The 19,839-nt window shown below is 37.3% G+C and overlaps 2 protein-coding genes across 14 annotated transcripts; one reads left to right on the top strand and one right to left on the bottom strand.

Moving 5' to 3' along the window:
• Positions 1 to 1,783: 1,783 nt before the first annotated feature.
• LOC132063600 (GDP-Man:Man(3)GlcNAc(2)-PP-Dol alpha-1,2-mannosyltransferase) lies at positions 1,784 to 18,460 on the top strand. Of its 13 annotated transcripts, none has more exons than XM_059456229.1 (9): positions 1,784 to 2,001; positions 11,358 to 11,441; positions 13,743 to 14,139; positions 15,570 to 15,865; positions 16,413 to 16,599; positions 17,003 to 17,071; positions 17,181 to 17,374; positions 17,813 to 17,922; positions 18,009 to 18,460. In XM_059456229.1, exons 3-9 carry the CDS (start codon positions 13,834 to 13,836, stop codon positions 18,251 to 18,253), a joined length of 1,407 nt encoding a protein of 468 aa, XP_059312212.1. In that variant the 5' UTR covers positions 1,784 to 2,001; positions 11,358 to 11,441; positions 13,743 to 13,833; the 3' UTR covers positions 18,254 to 18,460. The 13 variants fall into 13 exon arrangements, with proteins under 13 accessions (XP_059312212.1, XP_059312207.1, XP_059312209.1 ...); XM_059456224.1 differs by having other exon boundaries at positions 13,698 to 14,139; XM_059456226.1 differs by having other exon boundaries at positions 11,358 to 11,490; positions 13,698 to 14,139.
• LOC132061989 (uncharacterized) lies at positions 2,454 to 5,491 on the bottom strand. The gene is made up of 3 exons (XM_059454654.1): positions 4,910 to 5,491; positions 4,370 to 4,816; positions 2,454 to 2,849 (listed from the first exon to the last, which is right to left on the bottom strand). The coding sequence occupies exons 1-3, from the start codon at positions 5,489 to 5,491 to the stop codon at positions 2,454 to 2,456; spliced, it is 1,425 nt and encodes a 474-aa protein (XP_059310637.1).
• Positions 18,461 to 19,839: the final 1,379 nt, after the last annotated feature.

The raw sequence follows: 19,839 nt of genomic DNA, 5'->3' as shown, positions 1-19,839 counted from the left end.
CATTTTCCGCCGCTCTGTTTCCAGTAAATAGATTGGTCCACTTGGTTGCTGTTGCAATTGCGATGTGAGGAGCAGTGGCAGTGGCGTCCTTTGGAGTTGGATCTTTAGGGTTCAGATCCGCCGCCACTGGTTCCTCCTTACCAGACGCCAATCGTTTTCCAGTTGTATTTTGAGATTAGGACGAAGTAGATGCCACCGGAGTTGTTCCAGTAAGGTCAACCTTTTTCGCCACCTCTTGAGCTTTGCTAGCTGACCCCGCCGGCGTCAAGTTAATCCCTCCTACTGGTGTAACTTTGACTTGTTGACTCTCATTCTGTTGCAATCGAGCCCCTACGGAGCTTCCGAAGGCTACTATGGTTTCTTTTTTTGGTCGGCCTCGTCCTCTACCCCCTCCCCTTGCCATGGCTGCCACCTCGGCGCACGTTAACTAACGTGAGCTGAGAGCTTCAGCAGGAGAGAGAAATCTTTCTGATTTCCTTCAACTTTTCGTATCCCTTATTATAACCTTATTAATTAATATCGTTATTAAATTCCTTTAATGATCCTAATCTGCATCATTATATTCTTACATCAAACATATGTATACATAGGAAACTAAAGTTATGATATTTGTTTTTCATTTAGATTTTATTATTTTTTTGGATAAATTTTACTCTTATTTTTTCCTTCTTTAGAGATTCTAATTGTTGTTGTTGTTGTGTATTTAAGAGTTGGTGTATATATTAACTCTAATACTACCTTCAACAAATAATCCAAATGTATTAGGATTAAAGTGAAAGAATGAGATTGCAAATTTGAATGTCAGTTTCTAATCTTGGTTTAAGAATAATTAATATCTAGATATGTAAATGCTACTACTAAAACAGTTTCAAAATTTAAAGGCTACTAAATTTTTATTTTTAGATATGCCTACATTTTATTGAAATTTAATAAATGTTAGAAAATTCATATATAAAGTGATGTTATTTATGACTGCGCGTAGGGCTGTTCAAAACCGAACCGTAACCGATAATCCAACCGCAAAATTGGCTTATTGGTTTAGTGGTAATGGGTTATCTGACAATCCGCTGTGAATGGATTCAAATTTTATTGTTAATGGCTTATTGGGGGGGCGGATTACTCAATTTCCTTATCGGGTTAACCGTTAACCCGTTAAGACTTACCATATTTATATTTTTACCCCCAAATATATAAAGTATCTATTATAAATAGATACTTTATATATTCGCCTGATAAGCAGCCCTAACTGCGCGAAGCGCAAGCAAGTTTTTTAGTTTAAAATTCAAAGAGTTGAAATAACAAGCTTATTTTTACTATTAACAGTCTTACAGTTATTTCAATCAATTTAGTAGAAAAAGAGATTTTTTATTTTCACCTCTAGCACTTCAATCCAAAGGCGTAACTATTATAGTACTGCTCCTGTAAGAAGTTTGTGAGCTTGGATTATCGTAGAATAGAATAAGAGGAGCCGTCTTATTTAATCATATATATAACTCCAAAACACTTAAAATTGGGTTTCAGCTCTTACTACTTAAAGGCTACTTAAATTCTGCTTAACCCAAACAGGCTTTGCTGCAAGAAGCTAGACTAACAAATATGTACCTTACCATTCCCTTCTCCAAATAATTTTTTTCCCAATAAATTATCAAAAGTAAAAAATAATAAGAGAAGAAAAAAAGTTCCCATTCCCGTAAATTGTACTTCCTCTGTTCTATTTTTTTTTTTTTCCCACAAAGGAAAAGCTGAAAGTAAAGTTAAAAATCAGTTCCCAAATTGGTAAATTGCCACAACAATAGAGATAAACATTGCCATAATTTCTTGAGTCCTTATGGTGTGTGAGCTTGCAATCGAAGGTTGCTAACGTTGTTGGGTTCGATTCTCGCCATTTCCATACTTGTTCCTTGTCTTTGAGCTGGTGTGGAGACGTCGGTGTGAGCTTAGATCTTGTCTTTGTGAGCTTAATCTTGCTGATGTTGCCCTTGATGTTACTCCCGTTCCCAGGTTTGTTGCTGAATCTGTGCTTGGCTGTTGTCGTCTTGTTTTCAATTCTCTGCATACCCGATCTAATTTCCTGGTGTTGCTGATGTTGATTTCTCTGTTGTTTGCTTTGTCATTCTTCTGTTTTTCCAAGTGTAAAGTTAATTTCTGTGTATTGAAGCATGTATTCCATAACCCTCTGAAATCGAACTCATGAGATTCACATTTCCTTTTGCTGTGTTTCCCATTTTGCCCTTCTTGTTGATGTTCTGCTGATTTGTGACTATAGAGACATTCATATGTTTGTTGCTTCATTCTAATTTTTGCACATGGGGATGAGTACCAAATGGTACTAATACCACCCAAAATGCAACAACCAGATGGATTAATATGAAACTTGTGCTGATAATGTTGCTAAAAGTCACCTGTTTTCCACACTTATTAGCCAGTTTCCTTCTGAATTTATGCTTCCTCAATTATTTGTCACCTGCTCTACCTGCATCAAAGAACACACTGTTAGCAAAGAATAGATCCTCTATATTCTTCCCCCAGAGGGTTTGAATATATGGATCTCCTCTAAATCTTCTCCATTCTCTTCCTATCATAAGGTGTTGCTTGCATTTCCTGATTTTGATGTATAGAATTTCCATCTTATCACTGTTCACCAACTTCCTTCCCTGGATATCCATTTCCATGAAATTGGTGGCTACAAAATCACCTTTGTCCAAAGCAAGGTTAGCTAGATGATCAGCTACCTTATTGCCTTCCCTAAAAATATGTTCCACCACCACTGTCTTTCCTTCCATAAGGTTCCATATTTCTTCCATTGTAGTAAAAATTTGCCAAGGTACTTCCCAAGTTCTCTGAATAATCTATATATTATTAAAAGCTGAGGAAAAAAGCACCACATTAAGCCAAGTGGCATAATCACAAAAAGACGAGTGATGCTTTTTAGGACAAAGCTCCAAATCTGAAACTATTAATTAAAAAAAATCTGAAAGTATCTCACCCATGATTTCACCTGTTCCATTCACGTTCCGATGAAAAACTGCTCAAGATAAATCTGCTAAAATTTAGGAATACATGTTTATCTTTCTTTTTTTTTTTTTTTTTTTTTTTTTTTTTTTTTTTTTTTTTTTTTTTTTACAGATTTTTGGTTTTTATCCCTATTTTCCCTATTTTTGTTCCATATTAGAAAAGCAGAAGTCACTATAACCGTTTGTAACTCTTTTAATCATATGTAGCAGTTACACCACAAATTACATTTATATTGTAACTCCTTCCTCAAATCATTGTATTCTTCTTCCAGCAATTCTTCTTCATGTAGTTTTCACTCCAAGTCTCTCTGTTCCTTCTTTCCTGAATCTCCTCATCTTCCGGTATGAGTCCTTTACTTGGGTATGTATTCATGTGTTGTAGGAGAAGCAACTGGCTATCATGATTCTTTAGTTGCTTTGATAGTTTCCTTGAAACATCACTATCAAAGAGGCATTAATAGTTTCTTTGCAGCAAAATTGACAAAGAATATTTCATCTCTTCATCTTTGAAAGGCTTACCGACTTGCAAAGCCACAAGACTCAGGTTTCAATGAGACTCTCATAATTATTTTCTACGTACTAACTAATGTCGTATTAGAACTGTAGTTATTATTTTTAAACTAGAACAGTCTCAAAATAATTTGGAAAGAGTAGGAACATGTAGTTTAGTATTTTTGTTGGTTAAGGAACTGGCAGTAGTCACTAATAAGAAATATGACAGTACTTATTTTCTAAGAAATATATGAATGCAACTCCCATTCTTGAAGAGTTATAATATCTTAACATGTATAGTGATGAGGATGGTGAAAGAGTAGGAGCATGTAGTTTAGTGTTTTGGTGACAAGGAAACAGATACATTGGATGTGAGTACATCTTCTTTACCTTGAATGTGAGTTTGGTATTGTGTGTTTGTTTCGAAGTGGTAATAATCCTTGAATGTGAGTTTATATCATAACTCTTTTCATTATCTGTGTTTGCATAGGAATATCCCTCGCATCAGCAATGGGATAAAAACAACTATGTCGTTACTGCAAAGATCCCCTTTATGTGAATAAAGATGTGCAAATATTAATAATCAATTGATTTTCTATTTTAAATCTACTCATCCATGGGAATTACTTTTAGAAGTTTTATTGGCACGTTGACAAAAATTATAGAGGGTGAAGATGTTATTATTTGCTATATATTAGTACAATAAAACCACAAAATATAGTATATTAATAGCTATATTTACTATCACAAATTAACTAATTTTAAATATGTCAAAGCGATACTAATTTCCTTTGATACCGACCGCGCATCGCGCGGGTTCGGATACTAGTATTCTTAAGCAATAAGGAGTTTGTTTCTATCACAAATTTATCCATCTGATTATCATCCAAATACTTAAGAGCCTTAAGAATAGCCATAGCCTCAGCCTGAGTATTAGTACTCCATGAATCCACTAGTTCCTGAGCCTGTGCACGCAGAATATCACCTCTTTCATTTCTCACACAAAATCCCCAAGAGCTTCTTCCAGGGTTCCCTCTAGATGCACCATCAGTATTAACCTTAATCCACCCTTTATCAGGTAATCTCCATACTACTGTTGTGGCTTTAATAGGTTGAGAATACCTATTTAAAGATTCCACTACAGAATTCCAGTTATATGGTGCATACTTGAAATTTCTTTTGCTCACCTTCATGAAAGATATCAGAGTATGCATAACCTGATAAATCAGCTTTGTATTTGACATTTTCCCCTCATGCCTTAAAGTATTTCTTCTCTTCCAAATCTCCCAAAGTATAATTGCAGGGACAGCCTGAAAAATATATTTGACTTCAGATTTCACTGGCAACTCCCACCATTTGTGTATGATCTGAGTAATATGTAAATTCTAAATGTCTATCCCAACTGGCCTACAAAAATGCTTCCAAATAATCTGTGCATCAGTAGCATGCAGGAAAACATGTGATATATTTTCAATTTCTGGATTTTGACAACAAAAACACCCTGAAGGAAATTGAATTCCCCAGGTTTTAAGCCTGTCATCCAGAGGCAACTTGAATTTCCAGAATCTCCACATAAAAAATGAAATCTTGATAGGAAGCCCCTTAATCCACATCTGTTTATACAAAGCACTGGGATCCCTCCTTTGTCTCAATAATTGAAATGCTGATCCCACTGAGAATTTTCCTCTAGCTTCCATTTTCCAATAAGCTCTATCCACCTCTTTGTGTTCAACTGGAGGTGTAATATTTTCCAGAATGTGATTTGCCAGATCTTCAGGTGATATTTCCTTCAGCATATCCACCTTCCACTGTCCATCCTCTGCTGCTTCTTTAACTAGAATAACTGTTGGGTCCCACTCAAACTCTGGGGGAATAATATGATAAAGAGCTCCCAGTCCTGTCCAATTGTCCATCCAGAAGTATGAGTTTCCTTGCTGAACTCTCCACCAAATCTCCTGCTCAATCTCCTCTCTAGCTTTGAGCATTTTTTTCCATATATATGTACCGGTATTCTTCTGAGGTGCAATTTTTTTTTTTTTTGAACAGGTAACAACTTTGTATTATAGACCAGTACTTAGGTAGTACTGAAAAACCCTTTACAAAAGAAAAAGAAAACTAAGAAGCTAAGAAAGTAAAATCCTAACATGAGTCAAGAACTTCTAGGATTGATTCTGCATCTACAGAGGGATTCTTTGTACACCAAAAACAAAATAGCAACATACAATCTTGCTTGATCTTCTGTAGAGTGCTACTTCTATCCTCAAAACATCTGGAGTTCCTTTCTCTCCAGATTGTCCACCATACGCAAGCTGGAATGATCCTCCAGTAGCTTCTATTCCTAGCCCCAATCCCAGCCTCCTCCCAGCTAGAAAGAGTGTCAACAATCTTGCCAGGCATTGTCCAAGATATGCCTCTGAGATTGATAAAAATCTTCCATAACTGATCAGTAATTCTGCAATGCAAAAACAGATGCCCTACTGTCTCGGCTGCTTCCCCACATAAACAACAATTTGAAACTAATATAATCCTTCTCTTTCTCAGGTTTTCATGTGTCAAAACAGCTTCTTTGGCTAGCAACCATGTAAAGCATGCAACCTTAAGAGGTATCTTAACTTTCCAGATTTGTCTCCATGGCCAGTTAGAGTTTTGTGGCTCAATCATGTTCATGATCTTATAGCCTGAATTCACTTTGTAGTGCCCCTTGTTATGCCCAGTCCACCACAAACAGTCCACCCCATCCTTCAGCCCTTGGAAAGACTCCAAATGTTTATAAAGCTCAACTAGTCTAGGTATTTCCCAGTCATTCAACATTCTTCTTAAGATCAACTCCCAGCCTTGAGGTGACCACATTTCAGCCACTGTTTTGTTCTGATGCTGTGCCAGAGCAAACATATCAGGAAATAGCTCCTCCAAACTTCTGTTTCCCAACCACCTATCCTTCCAGAAAATTGTTTTGTTGCCATTATATACTCTGATAACAGAGTGGCTCTTTAAGAAAGGCCACCATGCTCTGATCGATCTCCAGACAGTTACACCATATGGTTTATTTACCTCCTTAGTAGCCCAAAAATCGAGCTCCCCATACTTCAATTTGATCACTTTTCCCCATAAAGATTGTGAGTCTTGAGCATACCTCCACAGCCACTTCAATTTTAAAGCCTTACTTTGATTCTTCTGAGGTGCAATTACTACATGAAATTTCTTCAAATATTTATTACTCATAAAGGTTCTCCACAATGAGCGTTTGGTCCTCATATTCCACCATAATTTTGCAAATAAAGCCTCGGAAATATCTTGTAGACATCTGAAACCCGTTCCTCCTTCCTCCTGTGGATGACATAAAGTTGTCCAAGTAGCCCAGTGTTTGCTAGAGTTCCCAACAGAATTGCTCCAAAAAAACTTAGCAAACAACCTGTGTATTTGAGCTAAAACACCAGTTGGTGGATCGCTAGCAGATAGAAGGTGAATGGGCATGCTTTGCAATACATGCTTTATCAAGGTAGTTCTTCCTCCCACTGATAGTAGCTTTCCAGTCCAAGAGCTAAGCCTGTTTTGCACTTTCTCCACTAGCTCTTGATAATGCACATACTGTCTTCTAGCATAAAAAATAGGAACTCCCAAATAGATGAAAGGAAATTCTTTTTGTGGAATCTGAGTCACATTATTCACTAGATCAACAACATGTTGTGACACAGAATGATGCATATAAACAACACTTTTCCCTTTGTTGATTTTCTGCCCATTGATCTTCTCATAATCTGTCAAAGTCTCCATAATCAATCTCATTGAAAGTTCATCTGCCGAAGTGAAAATAATTGTATCATCAGCATATGCCAAGTGGTTGATGTAAGGACTCCACTTTGGCATACCAAACTCCTTGAAACCCTCTTTCCCATGTAATGCATTTAAAGCTCTAGTTAAACATTCAGCAGCCAAGATAAACAGAGTAGGAGATAATGGATCTCCCTGTTTCACCCCTCGTGTGGATCTGAAAAAGCCATGTGGTTGTCCATTTATCAAAATGGAATACCAATTATTAAAAATAATCCTGAATATCATATGAATCAGCCTTTCTCCAAATCCCATCTTCCTTAGCACTTTGGTCAAGAATAACCAAGATACTCTGTCATAAGCTTTTGTCATGTCAAGCTTAATGACCACATTGGCAGGCTTGCCTCTGATCCTTATATCATGAATAATCTCTTGGACCAGCAAAATATTTTCTACAATGCTCCTACCCTTGACAAAATCAGATTGTTGTGGAGAAATAAGATCTGGTAATAGCTCCACCATTCTATCATGAATTATTCTGGAAAACATCTTGCTAGTAATGTTACTCAGACTTACGGCCCTTAAGTCTGAGAAAGTAGTGATCTCTTTCTTTTTTGGAATCAATACCAAATTAGTACATGTAATGTACCTGGGAAGTTCATGACCACAAAAGAAAGATCTCACCATCTTTGTCATATCCTTGCCAATGATGTCCCAACATGACTGAAAAAATCTTCCAGTATAACCATCCGGACCACAAGCACTGTCTGCATTCAACCCAAAAACAGCCTTTTTAACCTCTTCTTCCTCTGGTAACTCCTGCATCTTTTCATTTTGAGCATCAGTGATCATTTGAGGTATGTGCTTGGGCATCTCAAAATCATCAGGAATATTTTCTTCACTAAATTGATTAGTGAAAAATCTAATAGCCTCTCCTGCTATGTCTTCCTCTGTTTCCAGCAATGCTCCACCACTATCTTGAATTCTCTTAAGTTGTAATCTCCTCCTTTTTTCCATTTACATGAGCATGAAAAAATTTGGTATTTCTGTCCCCATCTTTAAACCACTGCATCCCTGCCTTCTGTTTCCAAAACTTTTCTTCAATAGCATAAAACTTTATCAGATCAGCTTGGACTTTCTGCAATCTCTACCTATTCAAACCACTGGGATGTTGTTCGAACTCTTGCTCGTGAATTCGTACCACCTCTTCTAAAGTAGCAATTTGTCTGAAAATATCTCCATAAGTTTCCTTGCTCCATGTGGACAGGGCCTTGCTCACCTTTTTTAACTTCTGATGAAAGTTATAAAAGGGGTCTGAGCTGTAGTTTGGGTCCCAATTATTTTTCACCACTTCCAAAAAGTTAGCATGCTCCACCCAGAAATTTAAAAACCTGAAAGCCTTTTGAATTGGTCTACTGTCTTGTTTCAAACTTATCAACAATGGGCTATGATCTGATCCTTGCTTGATAAGGTGCTCCACTTCAAGATTTGGATATGTGTTTTGCAAAGCTTGATTCCCTAAACACCTATCCAATCTTTTAAAAATGCAAGCCTCATCTGACCTTCCATTCCACCAAGTGAATATACTCCCAGTAAATGCAAGATCCATCAATTGACAAGCATCAATACAGTGCCTAAAATGGCATCTCAGGGCTTCACATCAACTGGGGGAAAAGCCATATATATCCCATCAATTCAGTCCCTAATATAGAGCTTCTGGCCACAATCTTGGGAGGTGAAGTAGGCTCTTTACCCACTGTCTATCTTGGGATGCCACTGGGTGCTAAATCAAGGTCAAAGAACATTTGGGATGCAGTTCTGGAAAAGTGTGAGAAGAAGTTGTCTAGATGGAAAGCACAATATTTGTCTTTGGGAGGCAGGCTCACTCTGATCAATGCAATTCTTGATGCTCTTCCAACATATATGTTATCCTTATTTCCTATCCCCTCAAGTGTAGTCCAAAGACTGGACAAGCTCAGAAGATCCTTCTTCTGGCAAGGAAACAAGGAAAAGGAAAGTTATCATTTGGTTAAGTGGAAAGTTCTGATCAGTAGTAAAAAACAAGGTGGTCTTGGTATCAAAAATTTGAAGAATCAAAGTAAGGCTTTAAAATTGAAGTGGCCGTGGAGGTATGCTCAAGACTCACAATCTTTATGGGGAAAAGTGATCAAATTGAAGTATGGGGAGCTCGATTTTTGGGCTACTAAGGAGGTAAATAAACCATATGGTGTAACTGTCCGGAGATCGATCAGAGCATGGTGGCCCTTCTTAAAGAGCCACTCTGTTATCAGAGTATATAATGGCAACAAAACAATTTTCTGGAAGGATAGGTGGTTGGGAAACAGAAGTTTGGAGGAGCTATTTCCTGATATGTTTGCTCTGGCACAGCATCAGAACAAAACAGTGGCTGAAATGTGGTCACCTCAAGGCTGGGAGTTGATCTTAAGAAGAATGTTGAATGACTGGGAAATACCTAGACTAGTTGAGCTTTATAAACATTTGGAGTCTTTCCAAGGGCTGAAGGATGGGGTGGACTGTTTGTGGTGGACTGGGCATAACAAGGGGCACTACAAAGTGAATTCAGGCTATAAGATCATGAACATGATTGAGCCACAAAACTCTAACTGGCCATGGAGACAAATCTGGAAAGTTAAGATACCTCTTAAGGTTGCATGCTTTACATGGTTGCTAGCCAAAGAAGCTGTTTTGACACATGAAAACCTGAGAAAGAGAAGGATTATATTAGTTTCAAATTGTTGTTTATGTGGGGAAGCAGCCGAGACAGTAGGGCATCTGTTTTTGCATTGCAGAATTACTGATCAGTTATGGAAGATTTTTATCAATCTCAGAGGCATATCTTGGACAATGCCTAGCAAGATTGTTGACACTCTTTCTAGCTGGGAGCAGGCTGGGATTGGGGCCAGGAATAGAGGCTACTGGAGGATCATTCCAGCTTGCATATGGTGGACAATCTGGAAAGAAAGGAACTCCAGATGTTTTGAGGATAGAAGTAGCACTCTACAGAAGATCAAGCAAGAAGATCAAGCAAGACTGTATGTTGCTATTTTGTTTTTGGTGTACAAAGAATCCCTCTGTAGATGCAGAATCAATCCTAGAAGTTCTTGACTCATGTTAGGATTTTACTTTCTTAGCTTCTTAGTTTTCTTTTGTAAAGGGTTTTTCAGTACTACCTAAGTACTGGTCTATAATACAAAGTTGTTACCTGTTAAAAAAAAAATACAGTGCCTAAAATCTTCAGTCTCAGCAAACTGAACTGGAAGCCTCTCATATTTCTCTGCAGCCTCAGTAATGACATTGAAGTCTCCTCCTACTATCCAAGGTAGATTTATGTGAGTAGCAATATCATATAAATCATCCCATAATGCACGTCTGGTGTCTCTATCTGTGCTAGCGTAAATCACAGTCATTACTACATCTTGTCCACCATCTAGCTCAGTAAGTTTGAAGGACAATAGTTGATCAGTGTCCTTCAAAATTTCCACATGAGTTCCTGCTTCCACAAATATCCAAATCTTCCCACTTATATTGTACACAGCAGTCTCCATATTAAGCCAAAGTCTATACATTTGAATGTGTCTAACATGCTGAAATGGTTCCATGAGAGCTATCACTTTGAATTGCTTTTGCCTATTTAATAAAACTACTCTTTCAAAAGCCTGTTGAGTATTAACAGACCTTATATTCCAAATGAGGGAGCAATTCATTGAGAATTAGTTTTGGCAAGTGCTTTCCTTGTTTGTACCCCACCAATTGTCTTAGGAGGTACACTTTTGTCTCTCTGTCTGTTTTGCCTGTTATCCTTTCTTGCCTTTACAGCCTGTCTTGGGGAATCATCTGCTTTGATATTCTCCTCCAGTATCTTCTTTTCTTCCTCATAATCATCCCCAAAGTTAGTCTCATGTTCTGCTTCCATTTCAGAAGCCCTGACTGTTAAGACTCCATTGATTTCAATCTCTTCTCCTTCTTTGTTGGTGTGGTCATCCTTGCTATTAGCTGTATCAAATTGTCCATCTTGAGTGTCTGCAATTGCTGATATACCTGTTGTTATTGAGTTTGCAGGGACATCAGCGTGACACATTTGTGGTGCAGCTGCTGCAGTTTGCTTATCATCAGGGGGTTCCTTAGGAGGCTGTTTTTCCACTGGTTTGCCCTCTATTTCCCCTTCCTCAATAGACTCTTGGTTTAATTGTTGGTGAGAATTCCTGTGGATTGGTGAGAACTTTTGCACCTGCTGCTGATTATTGAATTGTACTGGACATTCTGCTGCTTCCCTTGGACATTCACTGTTCTGCGTATTTACTTCCTGTTCCTCTATGTTGCTGTGTGACTTTCCTTTTAAATTTGTCTGCTGTTCCTTGCTTGTGTTCCCTTGTTGTTCATCACTGTTTGCACTGTCACTCTTCTCTTTGCTGTTGCCTTCATTATTTTGGTTGACTTTCACTGCATCTTCTTTACTACTATTCTCTATATCATTGGCTTGGTCATTCATCTTGCCAAAAACTTTATCCACCCAAGGCCTAGAAGTCTCCTTTAGATCACCATTACTTGTATTGACCATGTTGGTTTCTTCTTGCCTTTCCTCAGTTAAATCCACCAGTGTGCCAAACTTGTTTGTGGTTGTTGGTTCCTTGGCCTTATCACCTCTTTGTTGTTCTGTTTCCTTGCCATTGCCCTTATTTTTCCTGTTTTGAACCACATTCCAATTTTCATATACCAATTTTCCATTTCTGTATACCTCATTATGTGTTGCCTCCTTGCTGTCCTCCTTCCCATTTTGTTTGCTGCTTTCTTCTTTTGCTTTTCCTTTCTCTAATTCTTTCTTGTCATCCCTTTGCTCCTCCTTTTTTGTTCTATGTTCCGGATGTAATACCCAACATCCATTTAAATCATGACCTTGCAACTTGCATTGTGTGCAATATTTTGGCAGATAATCATATTGAATTTTTTGCCTCTTTGATTTCACTTCTCCTGTCTCCTCATCCACACAATTAATTTGAATCCTTTTAGAAAGTTCCTTTAGTAAATCAACTTCAACTTTAACCCTCGCACAACTAGGTCTTGTTCGATTGTGAGTGCCTTTGTCTATTATTAGAGGTGTTCCAACTGCACGGGAAAACATTGACTCCTTGTCAAGTAAGTTTGTTGGCAGCCCTGGAAATGAAATCCACGCAATGGCTATGGTTGTTTCCTCCTCGGGATTGAACCATGGGTCCCATTTCAAGAATCTAATAGGAAAGTATCTGTTCCGCACCCTTAATTCACATGCCTTCGACAGTAAAGTTGCATAATCCTCCAATAATGAAAGTCTAAGCAGTATGATATCAAAAAAAAAATGAAAGTCTAGGCAGTATGTGTCTCTCATCCAAGTATCCCATGGGGCAAGTTCCTTTGATCTCTAATTGAATCGGCAATATCTTCCTCAACTCATTCAGATCCGGCCTTACATAAGAAAATTTCGCTACAACAGCAAATTGCAAGTTTTGTCTGATAGCAAGTTTCTCAAACTCTTTCTTTGTGTAAGTGATGGTTGGTTCTCCATGAAGAAAACTAATAATTTTCCCCTCAATTGGATCTGGCATCTCTTGTGTAACACATTTATGTGATACACGTTTTTTTTTTGTCCATAAAAAAATGATATATTTCTTTATTTGGCAACAATTCAACTTTAAACTTTACCTTTTACGCTTATCGAGATGATCATAACCACACAAATATCTTTTGCTTGTTTTGGACAACTTAATTCAAAAGTTTCATTTATTTCTTAAACTCTTGCCGAGTTAAACTATATCACAAAAAAGGGGGAAAAGGGGTATTTTGCTGCTATTTCTTCATTTCTGTTTTGCTGCAATTGTAAATTGCATCACCGTCGACAGTCACCGTATTCAGACTTTAAAAAGGCATCATCTTTTTTGTTTTTGTTTTTGTTTCTTTCCTTTTTATGGGTTGTTCCTATGATTGGATACCTGTAACTCTATGCGACTGAATTTTGATTTGCGAATTGTCATGTTCAAACTTACAATGAATTAGGTAAAATTTGCTTCATAGGTAATAAATATTTTATTTTCCTTTTGCTTTGCTACTTTTAGTGATAATGTTTTCAAGAGTAAAACTATTAAAAAGTTAAAGGAAAATCTCCAAATTAGAGTTCTCTGAGAGGTTAGTTATTCGTCTTTGAAAGAAAAAAAGAGAATATTTGACTAAAATAAAAAGAAAGAAATTGGAAAAAATTACTTTTCAGAAAATACTGTTTGCTTCTTAATTCCCTCGTCAATAACTTGATCCAGTTCTCTTTGTTTTTTTCTTCCAAAATTTTAGCAAGCAAAACTCTTAAAGTTTATTTTGGATTTGTTTTTCACCCATTTAGCTGCAAAATGTTGATCCTATCTATCTATTTTGCAGTTTAGGGGTCCCTATTGTTGATCTTTTGATATAATTCTATTTCAGAAGGTGAATTTCAGGGATCTTAGATTTCGTTTTAGAGGATAAAAAAGCGAAAAGAATCAGTAACTCCAGCAACGTATAGTGTAATTGCAATATGACAAATTGGCTTGTGCTCAGTGCTGTCATTACCGTAACAGCGGTAATTGCTCAAGCAGTAAGATTAGTGTTAATGGTAATCAACGGGTGGAGAAACAGAAAGAAGGCTGTTGGGGTCTTCCACCCATACACCAACGACGGAGGTGGTGGAGAACGAGTCTTGTGGTGCGCCGTGAAAGCAATCCAAGATGAAAACCCAAATCTAGATTGTGTCATATATACAGGAGATCATGATGCTTCTCCTGACAGCCTTACTGGTCGTGCCCTTGATCGATTTGGAGTCAAATTAATACACCCTCCTAAGGTACTCCTTTACATCTGGTGTGTTTTTCTTTGCTTACATAATATTATTTCCTTCTTCTCAATTTTGTATGATAATTTTTTACTTGACATGAATTAAGATGTTAATTTGACTTGCGTATGATATCACTGATGGTGGAAGATTATTAAGTAATGGTTGAAAAGCTAATTTTGATTGGAAATGTCTAATTTGAATTCTTAATAGTTGTGAAAGTTGTATAATTTTGGAAGTCACAAATAGAAGATCGTCATATAAATTGCAACAGAGAGGAGGGAGTACTTCCTCGAGGTTTAAGATATTTTAGTCAAATTAGTCCACTCTCGAATTTTTGTTTTCCTCAAGTATGTGTCCGTTTCATCCACATGCCATACTTTGTAATAGCATGTAGTGTGTAGGTGTGATGATGACAGCTTTGTTCCAAATATCCAGCATTAGGATGGGTCAATATTCCTTTGTTACCATCTCAAAAAAAAAAAAAAAAAAAAAAAAAAAAAAAAAGGAAGAAGAAGAAGAAAAAGGATGGGTCTATATTCCTTTGTGTTTAGCTAAACAAACAACTTCCTAATTCACTTTTGCCCCTGTTTTCTTCATCTTCTTCCCCTCCCCCCACCCATGTCTCAAACCCCGCCGTTTCTTTACAACAGTAGACTATCAAGTGTTGTAGTGATCAGGGGAACTCCTAGCTATGTGACTGGCTTTTTATTAGCAGGTATTTCAATAGTATCATGTAGGCTTTGCGTATTCTCTATGTTGGCTTTTACGAGAATTTAGCCTTAATAACACATTGTAATCCTCCTCAATCTATTTTGATTTGTACTTGATATTTATTTATGTTAGTTTGTACTTTGAGATATCTGTATTGTGTCTCCTTTTACCGTATTGCTGCATTTTGCGTTCCTGTTCTTGATGCTTCATCACTGGCATATGTTTGGTGATGGTAATCACAATCTCAGAAGGTTAAAAAGAGCTTAAAACCAATAGGGAGAACTATTCCCAAGTGCATAATGTGGGCCTTATGGCTGGAAAGTAACAAGGCATACTTTGATGGGATGAAGTTACAGATTTATAGAGTACATAACAAATGCATTAAAAATCTGTACTTTTGGTGTAATAGCAGTACCATATATAGGACGGAGAAGTATTTGGACTTTTTACACTTGCTAGGAGATAATATGTGGTATGGATTAAAAAGTTACCAGTTTCAAAAAAAATATGTGGTATGGATTAAAGAGTTTGCTGCTAGGTCCTGTACCAACTTGGTTCTTTCTTAGTAAAATCTTTACTTATCAAAAAAGTAAAATAAAAAATGATGGTAATCACAATCACATATATACCCTGTACAAATAAGTGCTGCAAAATGTCTTAGTTCGCCCCGAACTTTGATATATTGACATTTAGTGTCATTTTTGCTCAAGATTATTGATATCCTGTAGTTATGTCAGGTGGTCCATCTGCATAGGAGAAAGTGGGTCGAAGAAACCACTTACCCTCGTTTCACAATGATTGGTCAAAGCTTTGGATCGATTTACCTTGCTTGGGAAGCTTTGTGCAAATATACACCTTTGTATTACTTTGATACCAGTGGATATGCTTTTACTTATCCAGTTGCCCGTGTATTTGGATGCAAAGTTTTTTGCTATACTCATTATCCAACTATCAGTTTAGACATGCTGTCTCGTGTTCATGGGCGCAGCTCAATGTACAACAATGATTCTTTGATTGCCAAGAGGTAAGTTCAACCACCTTATATCAGCATATGCCATCTATAGGATTTCGTGATAAGATGCCATTTGGATGGAAATTTTTGGTGGTATCAGTGGAACTAAGCACCTAAAGGTTTAGCTAACTTGTTGAAGACAATAAGAATGTTTATTCAAACATAAAGGAAAAGACCCTAATTAGTTTGGTGAGCCTTTGTTATTGTCTGTCAACTAAGTGGGGCCTAGGCCCGCTACGAGGAATTGCTGATCTGCTTGTATATTTTATCTTCCCCTTCCAGTATTAACAATTTTGTCAGTTAGAATTTGTCACATGTATGTATATCTTTTTATCGAATCAATGTGTTCGTACACTAACTGGCAGTCGTAAGAAGATATGTTGCATATCGTGGAAAGAAGTTACTCCCTTCTCCATGAACGTGTACGTCTAGATGCATTAGTGGGTCTTGTGAAATTATATATTCAAGGGACTGAATTTGATAAGATTTTAAATTCTTTGCTTTTCTTCCGCTTGTATTGTATCCTTGCATGAAGCTCATGAAACTGCTTTTCTTGCAGTGCGCTACTATCCCGGTTCAAGGTCATTTATTATACATTGTTTAGCTGGCTGTACAGCATCGTTGGTTCTTGTGCACACCTTGCAATGGTTAATTCTTCATGGACTCAATCTCATATCGAGAAGTTGTGGGGAATAGGAGCTCGAATTAGGCGTGTGTATCCTCCTTGTGATACTTCTAGGCTCCAGGTCTGTATTTTTTTACTCGTTTGGTGTTAATATAACCCTTCTTCCTCCTCCTGATGCCTAAAGTTAATACTCCCCCCTTTTCTGTAGGTTTGTTTAATTTAATAAGTTGAAGTTAATTTACTATTGGCCTTTTCAATATTTTTTAAACTATAAGTACTGTCCTGCGTTTTGGAATTTATTAAGTATATGACAGGAGTAGGATGAGTGTGATTTCTGGACAAATTTCTCCTTTCAGTCTTATTGGACTTTCATGGTCTTGCTTTTGTGAAAATTTAGGGAAATGATATTACTGTATTCCATCTTTGAAGGTCTTATTAATTTTTGTGTTAGTGTGTTCAGTCTGATTGGATTATAAGCAGTTGCATGGCTATATAAGCGACAAAAATGATGTTGCTCCTGACAGGCGCTTCCACTGGAAAAGTCAATGAAGCCTCCGAAGATAGTATCTGTGGCTCAGTTCCGTCCAGAGAAGGTGGGCATTTTTATGTGGTCCTTGTGGAATCAAGGTACCCATAGTTATGCAGGCGTTTCAAGGTATATTGCAATCTTGATGTCCTGTAAAACTTGTTTTTCTGTGTTAGGCACACCCACTCCAACTTGAGGCGTTTGCAACTGCCTTCAAAAAGTTAGACCAAGATCTGCCAAGGCCGAAAATCCAACTAGTGGGTAGTTGTAGGAATGAAGCAGATGAGAAAAGGTTGCAAAATTTGAAGGACCTAGCAATTAAACTGAATGTGGATGATCATGTTGAGTTCCATAAGAATGTCTTGTACAGGTTAGTAGTGCAACTCCATTTTGGTACTCTGAAATTCTTGGACTCCAAGGCATGATTTTACTCATTGTCTGGACCAGACCTTTTCTTTTATTGCTTGAAGCTATTTGTAAAGGTAAGAGTTCCATTTGGGACGGACTTTTTTGCATTGGTTACCTCACAACTACGACCACCCCCCCCCCCCCCCCCCCCCCCCAAAAAAAAAAAAAAAACCCACCTAACACACACCAAAAGAAAAAAAAAAGAAGAAATTGGCTGGATGTCAGGTCATTGTAATACACAGAGAAGTAATATTTATGCATCGGTGTAAATAGCCATCAAGACTTGATTGGATATCTTGTTAGTGCTGTTAGCTTTAGAAAGAGAATGTGAAAGGTTTAGTAGATAATCGATTTTCGGAGTAAAAGCTTCATTCTCATTTTTAATAAATGGTTGGTGTAGTGATTTGGTCAGACTTCTGGGTGGTGCTGTAGCTGGAATCCATTCCATGACAGATGAGCACTTCGGCATAAGTGTGGTGGAATACATGGCTGCTGGCGCTATACCAATTGGTTAGTCATGCTGTGTGGTTTCTCTCTTGCTCTGTATTTGATTCACTGAACTCATTCATTAACTTCAAATTTGTTGGTCTCATCAGCACATAATTCAGCTGGGCCAAGGATGGACATTGTGTTACCAGAAGATGGAAAGAAAACTGGATTTCTTGCCCAGAGTGTAGAGGAATATGCTGAAGCCATCATTGAAGTCATTAAGATGACAGAGAATGAGAGGCTGGAGATGGCTGCTGCTGCTAGGAAACGAGCCTCCATGTTTTCAGAGCAAATGTTTTATGAAGATTTTAAGGCTGCTGTACGACCACTCTTTTATGATGGTACCAAATGATTACAAAATCTTTATTTCCATAAATACAAGAGATCAATTTTGTTTCACCATAGTTAGACTTTGTCTTATCTCTCTCTCTCTCTCTCTTTTTTTTTTTTGGTTAGTTTTCCTTGTATTTTAATTTTATAAATTTTAGTTTTGATTGTATTCGTGCTCTGCGGCTTCGACCTTAAAGTTACTGATTGAAAGAAAGAGAGTTTGCCTCCAGTTTGGCGGTTAGCATTGAAGAAATGGTTCTCCTTTCTTTAGTTTTACTTGAAGTAGATAGTCATATACACAAGCATGGCAGGGTGTTACAGATGAAGGGAACGGTAAATTTGGGTCTAATTTCTGTCTGGTGAAAAGAACCCAATTCTTTTTAATTCATGTTGAAATTGCGTTAAGCACATTAGAGAATTCTGTTTCCTTTTTGCTTATCGTTTGGCAGGTGGGGAGGAGGGAGGACTTATTGAACAAACAACAGTAAGTTTCCCAAGGGAATTGCTCTAACATGCTTCTTTTCCCTTTTCTTTTGACAGTTTCTTTTACAATAACAGGACAGTACACAAGATGGAAAATTGATTACTTGCTTTTCAGTAAAAAATATTAATTTTAAATAATTCGAATGAATTTCTAAAATAAACTTTGAAATTAGATGTGTTTGACATGAAAAAGTTTATCATAGTCAATAAATTTGCATCCAACACTTCTAAAGTTGACTTTCATTTTGGAATATTTTAAGTTTGATTTCTTAATTTGCATAGTCGTAAAAAAAAAAAAAAAAAAAAAAAAAATCTAATTTTCATATATACTTTTAGAAATGATTTTTTTCTCTTAGCATGTTTGGTGGTTGGTTTTGTCTTCATGAGAAAGGATTGGATCATAGTAATTCAGATCCCCTTAGGAAACATATATTGGAGGATGATATGGGGGCCCCCACGTGCACATTCATACTGCAAGTGAAGAAGCAGTCCCAAATGACTGTTCCTCAGCAACTGTTAATTTCTCCCAAGCACTTTTCATGGTTGGGTCTTCAACTCCTCACCTGAGGCGACCAAAATAAGGGAGGAGTCCATAGCTATTTCCTTCAGGTCCTTGCAGGGCTTTCAGCAACTGTATGTCTCTTTTTCTCTTCCTCTCATTTCTTGTATAACCCCTTCTTTCTTTACGCTCTTTTAATATTCCGCCGTTGATATAATTCTTCTAGACATGGTAAAAATTCTTACATGCTGCTACACAAGGCAGATAGCTCAATTTTTCCTACTTGAATCATTGTTAACTGAATTTTGAGTATGTGTGTCCAAAGTATTCCATGTTTTGGGTCGTGCCGAAGTGCTAAGTCTGTGATGTCTATCTACAATAGCAAGCCAAAGAATGAAGCCATCCATGGAATACATTTTACAAAACGAAGCACTGTAGTCCAAGCTTGAGGCCTCTGCTTTATGTCATTATGGATGGTAAACGAACCATTAGAAGCTCCACCAAAGTGGTGCATTGCTCTGATTCTAGTTGGTCAATACTAACATCTTCCCTAGTCAAATCAGCTATTTTTAGAGACAGATATGGCTATCACAGCAATTGGGAGAGCAAACCAAGTGCAATGGTCC

Source organism: Lycium ferocissimum, chromosome 7 (assembly GCF_029784015.1).
Source record: "Lycium ferocissimum isolate CSIRO_LF1 chromosome 7, AGI_CSIRO_Lferr_CH_V1, whole genome shotgun sequence".
In the NCBI taxonomy this organism is placed as follows: domain Eukaryota; kingdom Viridiplantae; phylum Streptophyta; class Magnoliopsida; order Solanales; family Solanaceae; genus Lycium; species Lycium ferocissimum.
The sequence above is the reverse complement of the archived record's forward strand: the minus strand, read 5'-3'. Positions and strand labels throughout refer to the sequence as shown.

Coding starts and splice junctions, on each gene's coding strand:
- LOC132061989 (XM_059454654.1), bottom strand. CDS start 5,491: ATGCTCAAAGCTAGAGAGGAGATTGAGCAGGAGATTTGGTGGAGAGTT. Junction 4,817..4,909: donor GGAAGCATTTTTGTAGGCCA/GTTGGGATAGAC, acceptor TATATTTTTCAG/GCTGTCCCTGCAATTATACT. Junction 2,850..4,369: donor ATAATCAGATGGATAAATTT/GTGATAGAAACA, acceptor AATAATATATAG/ATTATTCAGAGAACTTGGGA.
- LOC132063600 (XM_059456231.1), top strand. CDS start 13,834: ATGACAAATTGGCTTGTGCTCAGTGCTGTCATTACCGTAACAGCGGTA. Junction 14,140..15,569: donor AATTAATACACCCTCCTAAG/GTACTCCTTTAC, acceptor GATATCCTGTAG/TTATGTCAGGTGGTCCATCT. Junction 15,866..16,412: donor GATTCTTTGATTGCCAAGAG/GTAAGTTCAACC, acceptor CTTTTCTTGCAG/TGCGCTACTATCCCGGTTCA.